This window comes from Aphelocoma coerulescens, chromosome 3, assembly GCF_041296385.1.
Source record: "Aphelocoma coerulescens isolate FSJ_1873_10779 chromosome 3, UR_Acoe_1.0, whole genome shotgun sequence".
Classification (NCBI taxonomy): Eukaryota; Metazoa; Chordata; class Aves; order Passeriformes; family Corvidae; genus Aphelocoma; species Aphelocoma coerulescens.
This window is the reverse complement of record NC_091016.1, coordinates 26,328,021-26,343,642: the sequence shown is the minus strand read 5'-3', so window position 1 is coordinate 26,343,642 and position 15,622 is coordinate 26,328,021. Positions and strand designations below refer to the sequence as shown.

Here is a 15,622-nt window from a genome sequence, read left to right as displayed (position 1 = left end):
TGGAGCACTGGTACTGTTATTCATTATTCGGCTTTTAGCCTTCATCCTCTCTTCATCCCTCCTAACAAAGACTTTTTGGGCTTCCTCCAGTAATTCATCTAGTTCCCTCTCTGGCCATTTTTCCAATTTTTCCAATTTTTTTCTGATGTCAGGCCAGGAGTGAAGCACAAAATGTACCTTTAGCATAGTTTTGCCTCCTTCACTGTCTAAATCAATGACAGAATAAAGTTGGATGTTATTCCTTAACCGAGCCATCCAAGCTGCTGGGGACTCATCCTTTTCCTGCTCCCCACAAAATGCCTTTTTCATATTATTAACTCGAGGAACAGCTTCTCTAATCCCTTTTATAATTAAAGTTCTGTAGTCTTTCATGTTCCTCCTGCCCTCTTCTGAATTTGGGTTCCATTCAGGGTCTGTTAATGGTAATTTTTGTTCTCCAATTGGGCCCTGATTAGAATTATTTTCTCTGTCCCAGACTGTCACTCCTGCAGCTCTAATCAGTTTTCGTTCCTCAATGGTGAATAAGGAGTGTAGGATGGATTGTATCTCTCCCCAATTATAAATATTAGGGCCGAGGAATTGATCAAATTGATCAGCTAACCCAATTGGGTCAGCCATCAGGCTTTTCATTTCTTTTTAAAATTCTCGTACCTCAGATGAAGCTAGAGGTACAACTACATAACCAATTCCTCATTGAGCATTTCCCATGGGTACCTCCCTAAGAGGTAAAATTTTGGACTCATGGGGAGTGCTAAGGCAGGTGGGACAGTCAGGTGTTTTAAGTGATTTCTTTCTAGTGCAAGATGCTGGGCCATCCTGGCTAGAAGAAATCCTTTGTCTGGTTGTCTTTTTGTGAGAGCAGGAAGGAACAGAATTTTCTTTTTCACTTTCATTCTCACTTTCTGAGTCCCATTCGGTTGGGTGGCTTGATGAAGGAAGGACCCTTTCTTGTTCAATTTGGACCCTCGTTCTGGAGGAGTTACTGGAGGAAGGTAGTCTAGGGGGTCCCACTTTGGTTTATTTAATTTAGGTTTTTGTTTTTCTTTCTGTTTGTGTTCTTCTGCAATGGAAAAAATTTGGTTTGAATTTTTATTAAGTCCAATTGAATTAGATTTAGTTTCTTCTTCCAATTCTATTTTCTTGCCTTGGTCTTCATTTTGTTTTTGCCAATAATTCAACCAAATTTGAGCATAGTCTAATTCATCAGAATGTTTTGGAGCTTTGTAATGTACATAAGAATGCAAAGCCTCACAAAGCCATTTTTCAGAAGACCCATACTTGGGCCATCTGAGACCATCTTTGTTAATTCTATGTTTTGGCCACTTAAAAACACAGTACCTAATCATTTGGCACTGGTCTTTTTCTTTAGTTAAAAGATTTTCTTCCCACTTTAGGAGCATTTGTCCTAATGGACTCTCTGGGAAGATTTTGTATTTCTTAATTAGGTCTTTCTTTTTGCTATTTGCTTGTCCCATTTTGTTACTGGGAAGCAAACAAGTAGCTTGTGCAGAAGAAATTTTTTTTTTTTAATTAAATAAACCAAAGTATTATATTATATAAAACAATTAGGATATTGTATAAGGAGATAATATTACAAAATAACCCAGAATCAATACACTATCACAATAAAAAAATACAATGATAAGAGATTTATAAGCATAAAATACAATACAACTAACGTAGAGAAAAGTAAGTAGGGATAGTAGATATATAAGGTAATTAATGATGGTGAATCTGTGGGAAAATTAAATATGGTAGGCTGGTGAGAAACAAATATGGTGCCAAAAAAAGTTTAATTATAATAATAATTAATGTGTATTTAAATTGTTTAAAGTAGAACTGAAATTTAGATGGCTTTATATATATATAATACTTAAAACTTAAGAAACAAGAGTTGTCTTTATTAGCAAAGGAGAGGTAAATTTAAAATATTTATAATCGAATTAAAGGAAAAAGATTATAATAAATAACAAACAGTAATTCAAAATATCAAAGTGGTGTCTTATGATTAAAGCAGATAAAGCAAATTACAACTATAATCCAATAACTCAAACACTCCAAACTAACAGAAAGTATAAAGGTGCTAGATAGCACTGACCAGAAGAGTGCAGCTAAAACAAGTTCACACATGCACTTAGAACAGCAAAGGGGTGCAGTTCAAATTGAAAGGACACAAAATGGCGGCTGCCCCTGCTGAAACCCGAAATTTCAAAATGGCGGCCGACCCCGCGGCAGCTCGAAATTTCAAAATGGCGGCCGACCACGTGGCAGCCGACCACGCGGAAACCCGAAATTTCAAAATGGCGTCCGACCATGCGGTGGCCGAAATTTCAAAATGGCGGCCGGCCACACGGAAACCCGAAATTTCAAAATGGCGGCCGACCACGCGGCGGCTGACCACGCCGAAATTCAAAACTTCAAAATGGCGGCCGCCCCCGCCAAAAAGAAGAAAAGAAGGGGTTTAAAATGAGGTTTCTCCTCAGTCATAGACCCGAGGAGACTGAGACACTAATAAAACTGAATTTGTGGCTGCGCACAACCCTAAAACGTGGAAACCTCCCCCCAGAAAGGCTGATCACCACACTCGATCCTCCCCTCTGTGTCTCTAAAGGGTGATCCCTCGTGGTGCCCTTAAAAATGAACCCTTTCAAGCACACTCACACACACACTGGGGGCGGCCAACCCCCCCACACACACTCTCACAAAGGGAATTCCACCCAGAGGTTTCCCCAAAAACCAATAGCCCTTAAAAAGGGTAAGTCCCTAACTAAAATCCCTTTAAGAAGGGTTCAAGCCTTACCACAAAGTCCTTCTCCACTGGAGGTGTCCTTTCTCCACTGCAGTAATCCTTGTAGGAGCTCAGAAAATCCAAGTGAAAAAAACCAAAAAAATCGCAAAAATTCAAAAATAGCAAAATTAACCAAAATACCTGGATTTTAGGGCAAAAATAGGACCCCGGACGATGCCCCAAAAGAGTTGTGAGGAAAGAGACAACTCTTAGTAGAAATTAAAACAATTTATTAAAACAAAAAAAAATTGAAAAATTGCAAAAATTAGCAAAATATAAAAATTTGGGATCCTAGTGGCTCAGGAGGTATGCCCCAGGAGCGCAGGGATTCGAGATCTTCAGGCTTAGACAGCACTGGACCTCAGGTAGAGAATAAAAAGGCTTGCAGTGCTAGGCTGGTCAAAAAGAAATATATATTTCTAAAGGCCCCTGAAAAGGAGTAGATTTCTCCAGCACTGAACTTAGCAGGCTGGAGGGGAAGAGGAAATGAGAGAGTGTGTCTTTCTTTTGCTCACTTTTATAGCTTTTGCTCCGCCCACACTCCACCCACAGCCCGCCCCTTTGGTTTAAGGTGATTGGTGTTCTCCCTTTGACAGATTACCTCTGTCCACCAATCATTAAAATTCAGGTTGCTATGGAGCTTACAGGGCTCCACAGCTTAATGGCTGTGGGGGCTGTGCTGTTTGTTGGAACTGGGGTTTTGAAATCTTCTTTGGAACCAAAGTACAAGTAAAAACATAAGAAAATACATCCAACACATCTTAAAACACTTGTAAAAGTATACAGTAAACATAGGAAAGATAACTCTTATGGTGTACAAGTGATTAATGTTTGAAAAGGGATTTTAACTGGGGAACTTTTAACTGGGGATTTTTACTGGGAAGGGCACAAATGAACAGCTTGGAACGAGTGAAAACCAAAATAATAAAACTTGATTAGTGTACCTGGGCTGATGGGTTAATTTTAACATTCAATTTAAAAATATTTAATGCAAAATTAATTAAAGCACTTAATATGCAAAGACCAAGCACTAATAGGGATTTTATGTATGACACTCGTTCATTGCACTCTTTTTCTTCTTCCCCTCTTCCCCCTTTTTCCCTTCATTCATTCGTTGCACTCTTTTTCTTGTTCCCTTCTTCCCCCGTTTTGCCCTGCACTTGTTTGTTGCGCTCTTTCTTGTTCCCTTCTTCCCTCTTTTTCGCTTCACTCGTTCATTGCTCTCTCTTTCTCGTTCCCTTTTTCCCTTCACTTCTCTCGCTCGTTGCTCTCTCTCTCTCTTCTCCCTTCTTCCTGATGTAATAATACTGTGCAAGTAGGGGTGACACATGATTCAAACAAAGCCAAAGAGGACTGTCTGTTTCCCCGAATCTAAGCATCTGACAATGTACTTCTGTAGCTGAGGGTCTTATGTTGATCCTCACATTTGCCAAACGGCCCTTGGCTTGCCAGTAATCCTCTGCAAGATGGGGGTGAGCACTTTGTACCAGGCCAGAATGGACCCTGTAATAACAAATTTGTTCTCTTTCTACCAGGAATGGCTGGCTGCTGCTCCTCTGCAGGTCACCCTTCACCTCGACAATGCTTAACCTGAAATCTGTTTCTATGAACATCATTGAAGACTTGTACCTGATGTAAGGAGAGTGGATGTGTTGGGAAATGGTCAGGTGTCAAGAAATATCTGTATGGAATGCCCTGAGTTACCTCCTTTTCATTCAGGAAAAATCTTCTCTTCGATATCAAAAGACAGTGACTTACCTGGAAATAGCATGTAAGAATCAATACAAGAGAACAACCCCATCCAGTTCATGATAATGCGCTTGAATTTAGGATGGTTTGTTACAAAAATGCTCACCCCAGCTTGTGGATCTCAAAGGTGTTACTGGGCTTGCTCAGTAGCATAAACCAACTTAACACTATAGAAAAAGGTAACATCAACTCCATCAGTCATTATCCAACTAAACAGAAATGAGTTTCAGATAGTTCATATTGCATGCTCACCTCGCCTGGCCAGGTATTAGGGAAATCAGGCTCCTGTACATGAGCAGTAGTGCCCTAAGGCTCCAAGGTGCACAGCACATAGGCATTTTCACATTGTTGTTGTTATTTTGTCAGAAAGATGTTTCTCCTTTCAAAAAGTGTGTAATAATGTTTTCTACTCCTTGAAAAAGACTCCTTAAAATAAGAGACACTACTTCTGTTTCAAGAACTTTTGAAGTATAATGATACCTTCTACATCAAGATTAGTTTTACACTCAAAGCAGAGTGGTTTTCTCTTTTGACATATACATACACACCATTATTCTGCCTTTCTTACAGTATTGTCTGTCAGAATGCAGTTTAGGAGAACAAATCATCTATTCATCAGTCTAACAAAAAAATCTTTAAAGAAATTCAACATTTATATCACGTGTGTAACAGAATCAAACAAATAGGTGTCTTTTTCCTTGTTCAAAAGAACAAAATCTTGCCACACAAGTTATCCTTCAGTAACTAGATAATACCTGTACTTGGGGTCACTGCAGTAGATCCTGTGGCTTTTTCTTAAACATCTCAAGTTGTCTGTTAACTCAAGTGTTAGGTAATTAAAATTATCCTTGGGGCATTATGCCTAAAGACATCTTCCAGAGAGACTAAAAGGGGCCCATCTCAAAGGATGCATTTTCTTGCCTCATCTTCTGTTTGGGTACTGACAAAGTTGCTCATAAAAGCTAAATTATTTCAGACCAAATTTTGTATCTTAAAATTACTGAAGGATCACCTGTGGAATTATGGAAATTTTAAAAAAATTAAGTCTCTTGAGGTAGAAGCATGGGTATGAAGAGGCTTTGGTAGCCGACAATAGAAAAAACCCAAACAAAACTGTTGTTTTTCTATTTTAATCTGATGCCTTGAAAAGTGTCCCACTTGGAGAAGAGTGTGGAAAAAACATCTATCTTTAGAAAGCTGTCTAATCTTAACCAGACAAGTTTGAACAACTACGCTATAATGAAAGAAGTGACTATCATCAGTAAAAGAAAGCACTGAGACTTCGGTTGTTACATATTTTCCTACTTGGCCGCATTTGTATTTTATAAGCCTTTAGATTGTATTAATGTAAAATGCTTGCATTTTGAAAGGTTACAATGACTAGGTTTTTTAGCAACTAGTATGTGTTGGAGTACTGGGTAATCTCAGCTTTTTGACGTAGGTTAAGATTTAAAGACAGATTAATGCCTAAATCTCTTCAAAGTGGGACTTAATATTCTACGTTCTGTTGCAAACTGATGAGACTTCAGGTCACAATTCACATAGGGAAGCTGTATCAGGAACATAATTTCCAACCTATCTGTATATCAAGCATGCAGAGGAAGAAAAAGTGCTTCATCAGGTTTCCTAGTATTATTGCATAGGATGTATTTTGTCAGCTCTCTGTAATGAATGGAAGGATACTTGTATGTGGCTTTCTCTTCTGATTGTGAAAGTCCCTGTAAAAATGTCTTTGGTGCTCTGCTATTGCTCTTAGCATGCTAACCTGCTTGTTGCCATAGTGATACTGTGTTACATCACAGGAAGATGCATTAGCTGGATCTCTTCTTGACTTTCCTGTTTTACCCAAGGTTTACATTGTAATTGGTGTAAAATGTAGTTTGCTGTCCCAAGTGGTTTTGCACGCTCCCTGAAATGCCCCAAGTTGTAAGTTAAAAGCATGTTGAAGGCATGCTGGCGTCCTTCTGCCATGTTCCCCCACAGCTGATGGAAGGGTCTGGGTGGTTTGTGATGTTCAGCTCTTCCTTCAGACTTTGAACTATTCTTCTCATTTTTACCTAGTAATGAAAGAAAAACATAAAAGGAGATTTGTTTGTTTGCTGCTCAGGATTATTATTATTATTATTATTATTATTATGGGCCAATGTTTGAACTGATATCTCAGGCGTCAGAATTTAAAATGTTCCCAGGTCAGATCCTGCCTGGACTTGTGGAGCCCACTTGGCTGCAGAGGAGATCAGGAGTTCTCTGCACTGCCCTGCAGCTCCACCCTTGGGGGCAGTGCTGCCATTTCTAAATTTGCTGGCTCACAGCGGGACCACTTGGAACAGTCTGCCCTTCCAGTGATGGCCGGTGGGAGGGAGAGATGGAGCTGAAAGAAGAATCACACTCTCACTCACCAGCTAATTTTGCTGGTGTGCCCTACAGTTGATGCAAATTAATACACTTCCAAACAGAAAGAAAAATACCAGGAGGAGCAGTAATGAATCCAAATGTGTCTGGTCTCAGAAGTGTGTATTGGACAATAGAGCGATAGTGCCCTAAAACCTTGAATGTGATGACAGAAAAGAGCAACACGCTCCTGTGGGGATCTTCTCTGTACAGCACATGACAAACAAGTTCCTTTTACATAGGGTAACATTGCTGAACAAGGTAAACAAAAAAAAACAGTGCCACTCCATGGCCCAGGTGCTGGAGTACACTCCAGATTTGTCCCAGAACTAGTTTCAGGTGCCTGATCCTTGTTCTTTCTGTTCAAGACTTCAGCTGTCTAACCCTTAAAATGATTCCACCTCCCTCTGCTTCTGCTATCTTGTCATAAATAGCCATAAATTACAAAAGGCTGAGGGTCATTTTCTGCAGAAAACAGCAATTGAAAACAGCTATTTGAACTTCTTAATGATGTTGACAACTGAACGCAAGGTGGACTGTGGTGAAAACACAGTGCAGTAGTATTCAAAGGCAATGTTGTAGGTTTGCTTGATATATGGACTAGTCTGTCTATAGCTCCAGGGACATGAGATAGGAGATTATCTCTGTATATATATAATATATATATTATATATGTGTGTGTGTGTATGGAGATTATCTCTGTATATATATAATATAAATATTATATATATGTGTGTGTGTGTATGTTCTCTGACACACTTATATGCACACCCGAGCACTTATTTTAGTGTAGAGTTCAGAAACTCTGTGGAACAAAGGAAAACAGGATGTAGCTATAAAATAGCTAAATCTGTTTGGCTTTTTGCATGGTTTTATTCCTGGAAGCTTTTTTAACAGCAGACAAATCATGATCTCTGTTGACAATACAGCTGTTGAAATATTTCAGTGAAAGGTCTGATGGGTGCATAGAAAAATCAGCAGCTCTTTGTATTTTGCTTTTCTGCTACTCTGCTTCATAAATTAAACAGATGGAAGCTCAGTGAGAATCTGCTCTGTGCTGGATACAGAGGTTCCTTTATTTCAGGGCTCCTTTATTTAAGTGGCCTGCTGAGTACCACATAAAATGCAGTGTAAATACATTTGATCTTGTGAAGGAAGATTGACTTTTTCATGAAGACTGTGTATCCACATCTGACTACTGATTTTTTTCTTCTTTTAGAGGCAAAATGGGAAGTTGGAAGTTATTAACTGTGGTTAGGGCCTGCTTTGATTTTTTTTTTCCAGTATAAAGAAAGGGAAGTGTTTTGTATTCTTTTGACCCCAAGTTGAAAAATACCCTGTTTTCAGCACTGTTGTTGATATTTAAACTTATATGTGGTTTTAGGCACTGCCTGGCACTGAGGGATTGAAGATTTTAGTTTTTCTGAGGGGAGCATAGTTTGGATTACCTTAACTTTGGACTAACGTAATTATCTTAGATTCTGATCATGGAGGCTAAAAGTAGTAATGGAGAAGACTGATACTTCATCCTATGGGATTTTTCTTTCTCTTCAATTTCCTACGAGCGATTACAGAGGAAAGAATCTATTTTGTGATTCCTGGATCTCCTACTTGCTTAGCTGCTTCTTTAACTTGGTTAGCTGCTCTTTTTCTTCTCTTTTTATCGAAGTGTTTGGTGTCTGGCTCCTGATGTTATCTTCAAGTCAACAAATGTATTGCTGACACAGGCAGTTACACATGAAAGTATTGGTTTATATAAAAGAATCTAAATAAGAATCTCCCATTAAGTGCACATCCCCTTACACTGTTTTAAGCGTGAGTCAGAAGGGTACCAAATGATTGGCTTGTTTAGGTGTCTCCATCCCCACTGCTGACTTCTTTGACAAAGCAGCACTCTTGTGTTGAAAGCATCATTTTAATGTGCTTAAAATGACATGTTAAAAAATGAAAGGTCAGTGCAGGGAAGAAAATATAGCCTTGAATGCTCTGCCAGAGCTTCCAAAATGTAGCTGAGTTTATGGGTTAAGTTCACATGGTGTTCGGCTACAGCTTAGAACTAAAAGATGGGGAAACTAAAGCCTTGTCTTTGCTCTAAAGCTGATGCTTTGAAAAAACATACAGTCCTGTTTTAGGACTGCTGCTGGAATAGCCATATTCCATACCCAGATACCTGGGAAAGCGTTGCCCCCGGCTCTTATGAGCTCTAACAAAGGAGACCAAGTGTTAATTCTTCCCCACTTGTTTATTATCCAGTATCTCTTCATCAGCAGAGGGAACTGGGGGATTTTACAGTCGTTTTAAAGGCAATTCTCCTGGGCTCAACCACCACAGTTGCTATTTCTGCATTGCTGTCTAGGGTACATTGAAAAAAATGTTGATGGGAATGTAAGTGATTGCTGGCTTGCTGTAGCAGGCAGGAGGATTCCACAAATTCGCATCGTCCCTGTGGTACACTGGAGACACTTCTATAAATTCAGTAATGCAGCTATGATTATTCTTCTCCTCGCCTCCCAATTAACCAGTACTGCACATATTGTTCCCTGTCAAATATCTTATTTTGTCAGATGCCAGAGAGCAGTGTTGTTCTCTTTTCAAATTGCTGGTTTGATTTCTGGCAGTACTTGATTGCTTTAAAATGTACTTTCTGCATCCATTTTCCTCAATACTTAATTAACTGGAGAAAACTACTGAAATGAGGTTTCAGTTAAGTAGGTGTTTCACTTTTGTCCCCACTACCTCGTTCATTTATTTCCTCTAGCTCACTCAAGTAGTCCCAGAAACTTTGTCTTCCATGTGCAAGAAATTTTGCAGTCCAGATCATCTATCTTTTAGCTAAATTCTGCTGGAAAATCCCATTCTGGAAGATGCAGTTTCCATCTACACTAAATACCAGAAAAAGCTGGAAACAAGCACCTCTTTTCCAGGTCACAGCTGTTGCAGCATGAGCAGGGCCTGAGCATCATCTGTGGTACTTCCGTGCCTTCACAGGGTTGTCTTTAGGGTACCTGCAGTGCAGCTGACTGCTAGAAAGCACTTGGCTCTCACCTTTATCCCCCCTCTTTTGGTGGGGCGTCTTCAATGGGAAGTGCCTTGCCTGCAGGAAGCTCCCATGGAGTAGAACTCCATGGAACACATTGCATAAAGTAGAAGCAAATTTATCTTTTCTGTGTGAGAACAATGCGGGAGATTGCTACATCATAGCTTGGGACTGCATGTAATCTAAGGTTATGCCTACCATGTGCAAAGGTTCCTCATAGGATAAGACACCAGCTTGAATAGCCAGAATTCATTGGAGCAAAACAGATGCTTTTTAAAATACTTTGTTGCAACCCCATGTGTTTCTCTATTTCAGCCTTATAAGAGCCAAGACCATTGGAGTTAAATACATCAGTGATGCAGTATAATCGTACTGGGAGAAGGGAGAATGGTGGTGAAATACACAGTCAGCAGTCTTGATTGCAGGTAGTTAGTAAGCAAACAGTTCACCTATCTTGGAAAGTACAAGAGTAGATTCTGAATGGCAGATGACTGCAGAATAGACTGAGAGCACCTGACCAGTGTGGTTTGACTTGCTCAAGACTGAGAAAACTATTAGTATCACTAGAATGAATCAAGGGGAAAATGGTTTATGGGTTAATCGGTTAGGATTCCTAGAGCACCCTCACTGAACTTTGCTCTATTAAGAGATGATAATCATGATGGCCTCTTTGTTCTGTGGAGGAAGATCTGTGGGTATTCATGTCATGGAATGGAGTTTGGAAGCTGTCACATAGAAAAGGAAAAAGGATGGGCAGACTCTGAGGAACTTAGTGGGGAAGTTTTAAAACTCTGGTTCAGTTTGAAGATCATTACAACATGCATTCAATCTTGAGCACTTTAACAGAAAATTAGTTGTTCTGTTGGAACATATTAAAGATAATGGACACTCTCCATGAGCTGGAAACACATAATGTCCAGTGCTGCAAAAGAAGTCCTTTTTGTAGCTCAGAATATTAGTGTTCAGAAAATATGGAGCAAACTCCTTGTGATAGGGATCCAGTGGATTTCTCCATGCACATGCTTTGTCAAACTGACTGATGAGATTTGCAGTTTTCAGCACTTTTTCTTTTGAGACATTTATGCCCGTAATGTCTTATGATAGACTTTAAGAAATACACAAGAAAGTGAAAAGAGCAACTTTAAAACCTCTTCCATGAATTGCTCTAGAGCAATTCATACAAAAATTTCTGAACTAATATAAAAGTTGTTCAAACCTACCTGCAAGGCTGCTATTTGTAAATATTAGAAGGTAATTTTGTATCTTCTGTGTTCCGTTTTGCTGACTTGACTGCTAAAGTGAACCTTCAACAAAAGGGAAAAACCCAGTATAGCAGCCAAGGCTTTGGAAGGCTGAAAAGTATGAGAGTTTGTGGCCAGGCCTGCACAGTGCTGAGCCAGCAGATTGGATCCTGTGTTTAACTAGGTGAGTGAAGCATGTTATAACTATGAGAGTTTCCCCTCTAGATCTCATTTTGAAGCTTGGTGACCTATAACTAAATCATGGTCTGGGTTAGGCTTGATTTCAGTGGCCAAAGTAACCAATGCAGGTGTGAAGAATCTACTCTACACGTGTCCTCTGGTAGTAGGATGGATCATATTTGTATTGTACTTGTCCAGTTTTCCAGTTGTCTTCATGTTTGGAAACTCTGGTTTACATAGGCAACTTGAAGAAAAGGGTATTTGCCACGGCAGGCACACCATTGAATGTGCATGTGAAATGGGATGAGCTCTACTGTATAAACAGCCAGAGCAGGCAGTGAAATTAATACATCCAGTTGAAACTTCAGAAGAAATTTAAGAAATTGAAATTAAACTATTCATGCTGGAATTTCTAAAACTTTGCCAAGATAGAATATCCTACTTTAAGTCACATGGGTAAGAGAACTTGTTTCACAGGACATTTCCCCTTCTGCCTGTGATGGGGCCACTGGGTCAGTACTGGTTTGGAAGAAAGTTTCCACATACTGGATCACTGACATTTTCTGTTGTGAGAAGAATAAACTTGGGTCCTGTGCTCATCTCAGAGCAATCATTTTCATTTTTACTGGTTTACTTTATAAACTTTCCCATGTGCAGTATCTAATTATGGTCCATTACAAAATGCTGTATTTAAATGGTAACAGTGCACAGGGCTGAAAGGGACTGTTGGTAAGTTGCTTATTCACTTTGATGATTAAGCCACTAATTATTGCATTAGCATCCCAAACCACAGTCATTTGTGATGTGTCTCCTCCTTAGGCAATCCCATGAGGCATGATGGGCAAAGTAGAAAGGGTATGGCACTTGGAGAAGGGAAGGGCAAAGAACACGCAGGAGATAGTGCCAGGGATTAAGCAGAGTTGCTTTCTCCTGTGTCTGCTCCAGTGTGACTCAAGATAGTGCTGGGGTGTGGTACAACAAAAAGAGGGGATTTTTTTGCCTTAGAAATGTAAAAATAGACCTTTTCGCTAATGGCTGTGAAAGACCCTATGACACTTTCTGCCAGGTCTTATCACTGAGGCCATACTTGCACAGTAATCAAATGAAATTATTTTATTTGGTTGAAAAAAAAGGCTTTTCAGCTTCCACACCACTGTGGTGTGCAGTTGCCTGTGCTGTTCTATGTTCCTGTTCTGAAATGTTTGGTAACACTGCTGGGTGCCATTTATCAGATGTCTTCCTTCTTGCCCTCATCTGAGATAAAGCTTTTGGTGTCATTACACTGTCTTTTTTTGAAAATGAACACTTTATGATCCTCCTAAAAGCAAAGGCATAAACCAAGTGTAAGGTATTACTTTGTATCTTCAGAAGCTTTTGGCTTTATATGACAAAATTCCCAGAAATAAGTTACTTGGAACAGTTTGCCCGTTGGAAGACTGATGGGCACTGCATCCCTCACCCCTGCAGGTACTGTGTTGGTTTCCCATCAATTTCCTGAAATGATGCACTTACAGACCCATTCCAGTGGCTATTTCAAGCCCAGGAGACACGTTTTGCACTTTCCTGGAATATATGAGCCACCCTTTTACTTGTACCTCTTAGCAAGGACCAGCGTTTATTTCTTTCTAAAGGAAATATTTTTTATGGAATTATGGCTTCTCAAAACGTATCTAAGTATGGATCAGGTTCTGCAGCCAATATGTCATCCTTGCACTTCTAAAGGTATAAAACTGTCTGATGCTGGATTTGAGCAAGTGGCTAGATGAAAATTCACAATTTTTACACGCTTTCCTGAGTAGAGACCATTTCATTACTACAGAAAATGGGGGAACCTGTTTCCTCTGTGAAAATTTGTTGGAAAAACTCTTCTGTTTCCTAATTTGTGTGGTAGAAAAAAAAAAAAAATACAGTCATTCTAAACCAGAAAAGAATATTTGAATATCCTGGGCTGGGCAGGTGAAACAAGCCCTCAGCTGAAGACTCCTAAGCAGACCACTGAATGCAGTCTGCAGAGGCAGTGAAACAGTGTGAACAGCAGAAATAAATTTTGGTGGAAGGACTGGTGCATGCTTTCTCTCCTGGGCATGCTATTTGAAATTGCATGTCCTAAAGAAAAAAAAAATATATTGCTCATCTGACATACCTTGATGAATCAAATTGAAAATTACCTTGGTGGAAGTGCCCTCTGTGGCCCCTTTACAGCAATAACTGTGCCATTCAGGCATGTAGAGAATAGCACCAAAGGTGAAGATGATAGTAATTTCTAAAGGCTTTTGTCGTTGAGACACTTTCTTTACTCCACATGTTTCCTATATTTTTGTCCACTCTCTTCTTCCCTGCTCTGCAGTTATCTGTTTCTTAACAGATTTAGGCAACTAATTGCATTCTTCTTTCCTTCAGTCCCCACATAACATCCCGTGGAGTGTGTGACCTTCTCCCTGGAAGAGTAATGGTACTACTCTTTTTCTCAAAGCTGGAGGAGAGGCTGCAGGTACTAGAGACATGAATTCCCTAGTAAGTGGTGAGAATTGCTTGGATATGGTGTGTGGACAAACACTAATGGTGGGTTAGGCAACACATTTGGGTGGGTTTAAGCATCCTCATGATGTTTAACTAGCAGTAGACCTAAGTGAGGTTGTTTCAGGGAACAGATCTCAGACATTGTCCTGGAGCAAATGCCAGCAGGAACTTGGAGAGGGATGTGTTGGTTTTGGATAGCAAATACACAGAAGAGCAGATCCCAGAGAAGGAAGTACCCAAATAACAATTTGGCCGGTATCCAATATGGGTGAAAAAGAGACCTGTGTTTCAAAGACCTGTGTTTCCATCTTCTTATTTTGTCTGTCTGGGCCAGAAAGCAGTGATAGGAAATAAAAACAATTTGATTTGAAAACATCAAAATAAAAGAGAAAAATATACTTTTGCAGGACAAAAGTCCACTAGCTATGGAATTCATTTCCATCCACTGCCCAATTCACTTGGCATTTAAAAGCCTCACAGTGATTCAGCTTCCATTACTTTTCTTGTGGGAACTGTGCCTGGTCTAATATATGTCACTGCTTACAAGCTTCTCTTGGTGTAAGTTCTACTTACACTTCTTGTTTAACCTTTCCAAAGAACACTTCTTTCTCCTGTGGCAGCTGTGTTCTTCTATTATACAGAGGCAGTTTGGTTCCTTTTCCTTTCATTGATGCATGGCTAAACATGCAAATATGTGATTAACACTAATCTTTAAATCGGTTCTTGGCCAATTTTATTCCTTTTTTCTGAATTTCTTTAAAATCTTTAGTCTGTATCTTTGAAGGGGAAGATACCAGGCTTAAGCTCTACTCAGGTGCAGAACAATGTGTTCCTAGACATCAAACATGTTACAGTGGGACTTAGCAGAAATCTGCTACTGCTTGCAAACTCATCCTTCTGGAAGCAATCATCTACCTTCAGTTTCCTGTTAAAGGTTCCTCAGCTCTATCTCTAAGGCAACAGTTGACCGTACAAATATGCTCAGCATCCTCTAGTCAGATGTAAAATAAATATCCTCTCAAACTGAGGTGCAGCTGCTAATTTTTTTTCCCACAAAACTAACTAAATTTCACTAATTTCAACTCAGATAATTCCTTAAACACTTTTTCCACCTACTGCCTGTCAGTCCAGCAACTAAACAGTTACCAAAACACCACCTCTCTAATTGTAGCACTTTGAAAGACAAAATAACATTCTGCATTCTAATTATTTTTATAATTCCTTTGATTGTTGTTTATTCAATGTGCAAATCATGTGTGCAACTCCCACATGCCTAGTCTTGAAGGAAGTATAATTCTAAATGGTTACAAATTTGCAGAAACAAACCAAGGTAGCTTGTTTAAAAACCACACTCTGCCATTTCCTCAGAAATGTTCCCACCTGAGTCTGCTTATGAGGTGTTGGACTTGGGTCTTCTCAGCCTTTGGAGTCTGCCTTCCCCGTTTCATGGGCAAATGCTTCAACCAGTCTGGGATAACAGCAAAGACAATGGCAACACCACTAATGCCACTTCCTCTGCAAATGACTTTTCAAAGGAAAACAGTGTCTTCTTTTCAATTTTTTCAAAGGGCAGTTATAAGCCCTGCTCTCAGCAGAGGCCTTTAAACCCTGGATTAGCACAGGGAAATGTGCTTTTGCTCATCCTAGATAAGGTGCCAGACTTGCAGACAGGAGAGACAGGACTGTGGCCATGTATTTGTGCCTGGCATTTCCTAT

At 39.7% G+C, this 15,622-nt stretch overlaps 1 protein-coding gene across 1 annotated transcript in view; it reads right to left on the bottom strand.

Annotated features, from left to right (window-relative positions):
- Nucleotides 1-6,168: 6,168 nt before the first annotated feature.
- Nucleotides 6,169-15,622, bottom strand: part of LOC138107188 (spermatogenesis-associated protein 7 homolog) — a 40,980-nt gene continuing 31,526 nt past the window's right edge. The window contains exon 11 of the mRNA XM_069008477.1: nt 6,169-6,594. Within this exon, the coding sequence (XP_068864578.1) occupies nt 6,469-6,594 (126 nt within the window). The 3' untranslated portion in view covers nt 6,169-6,468. The remainder of the gene's footprint in view (nt 6,595-15,622) is intronic.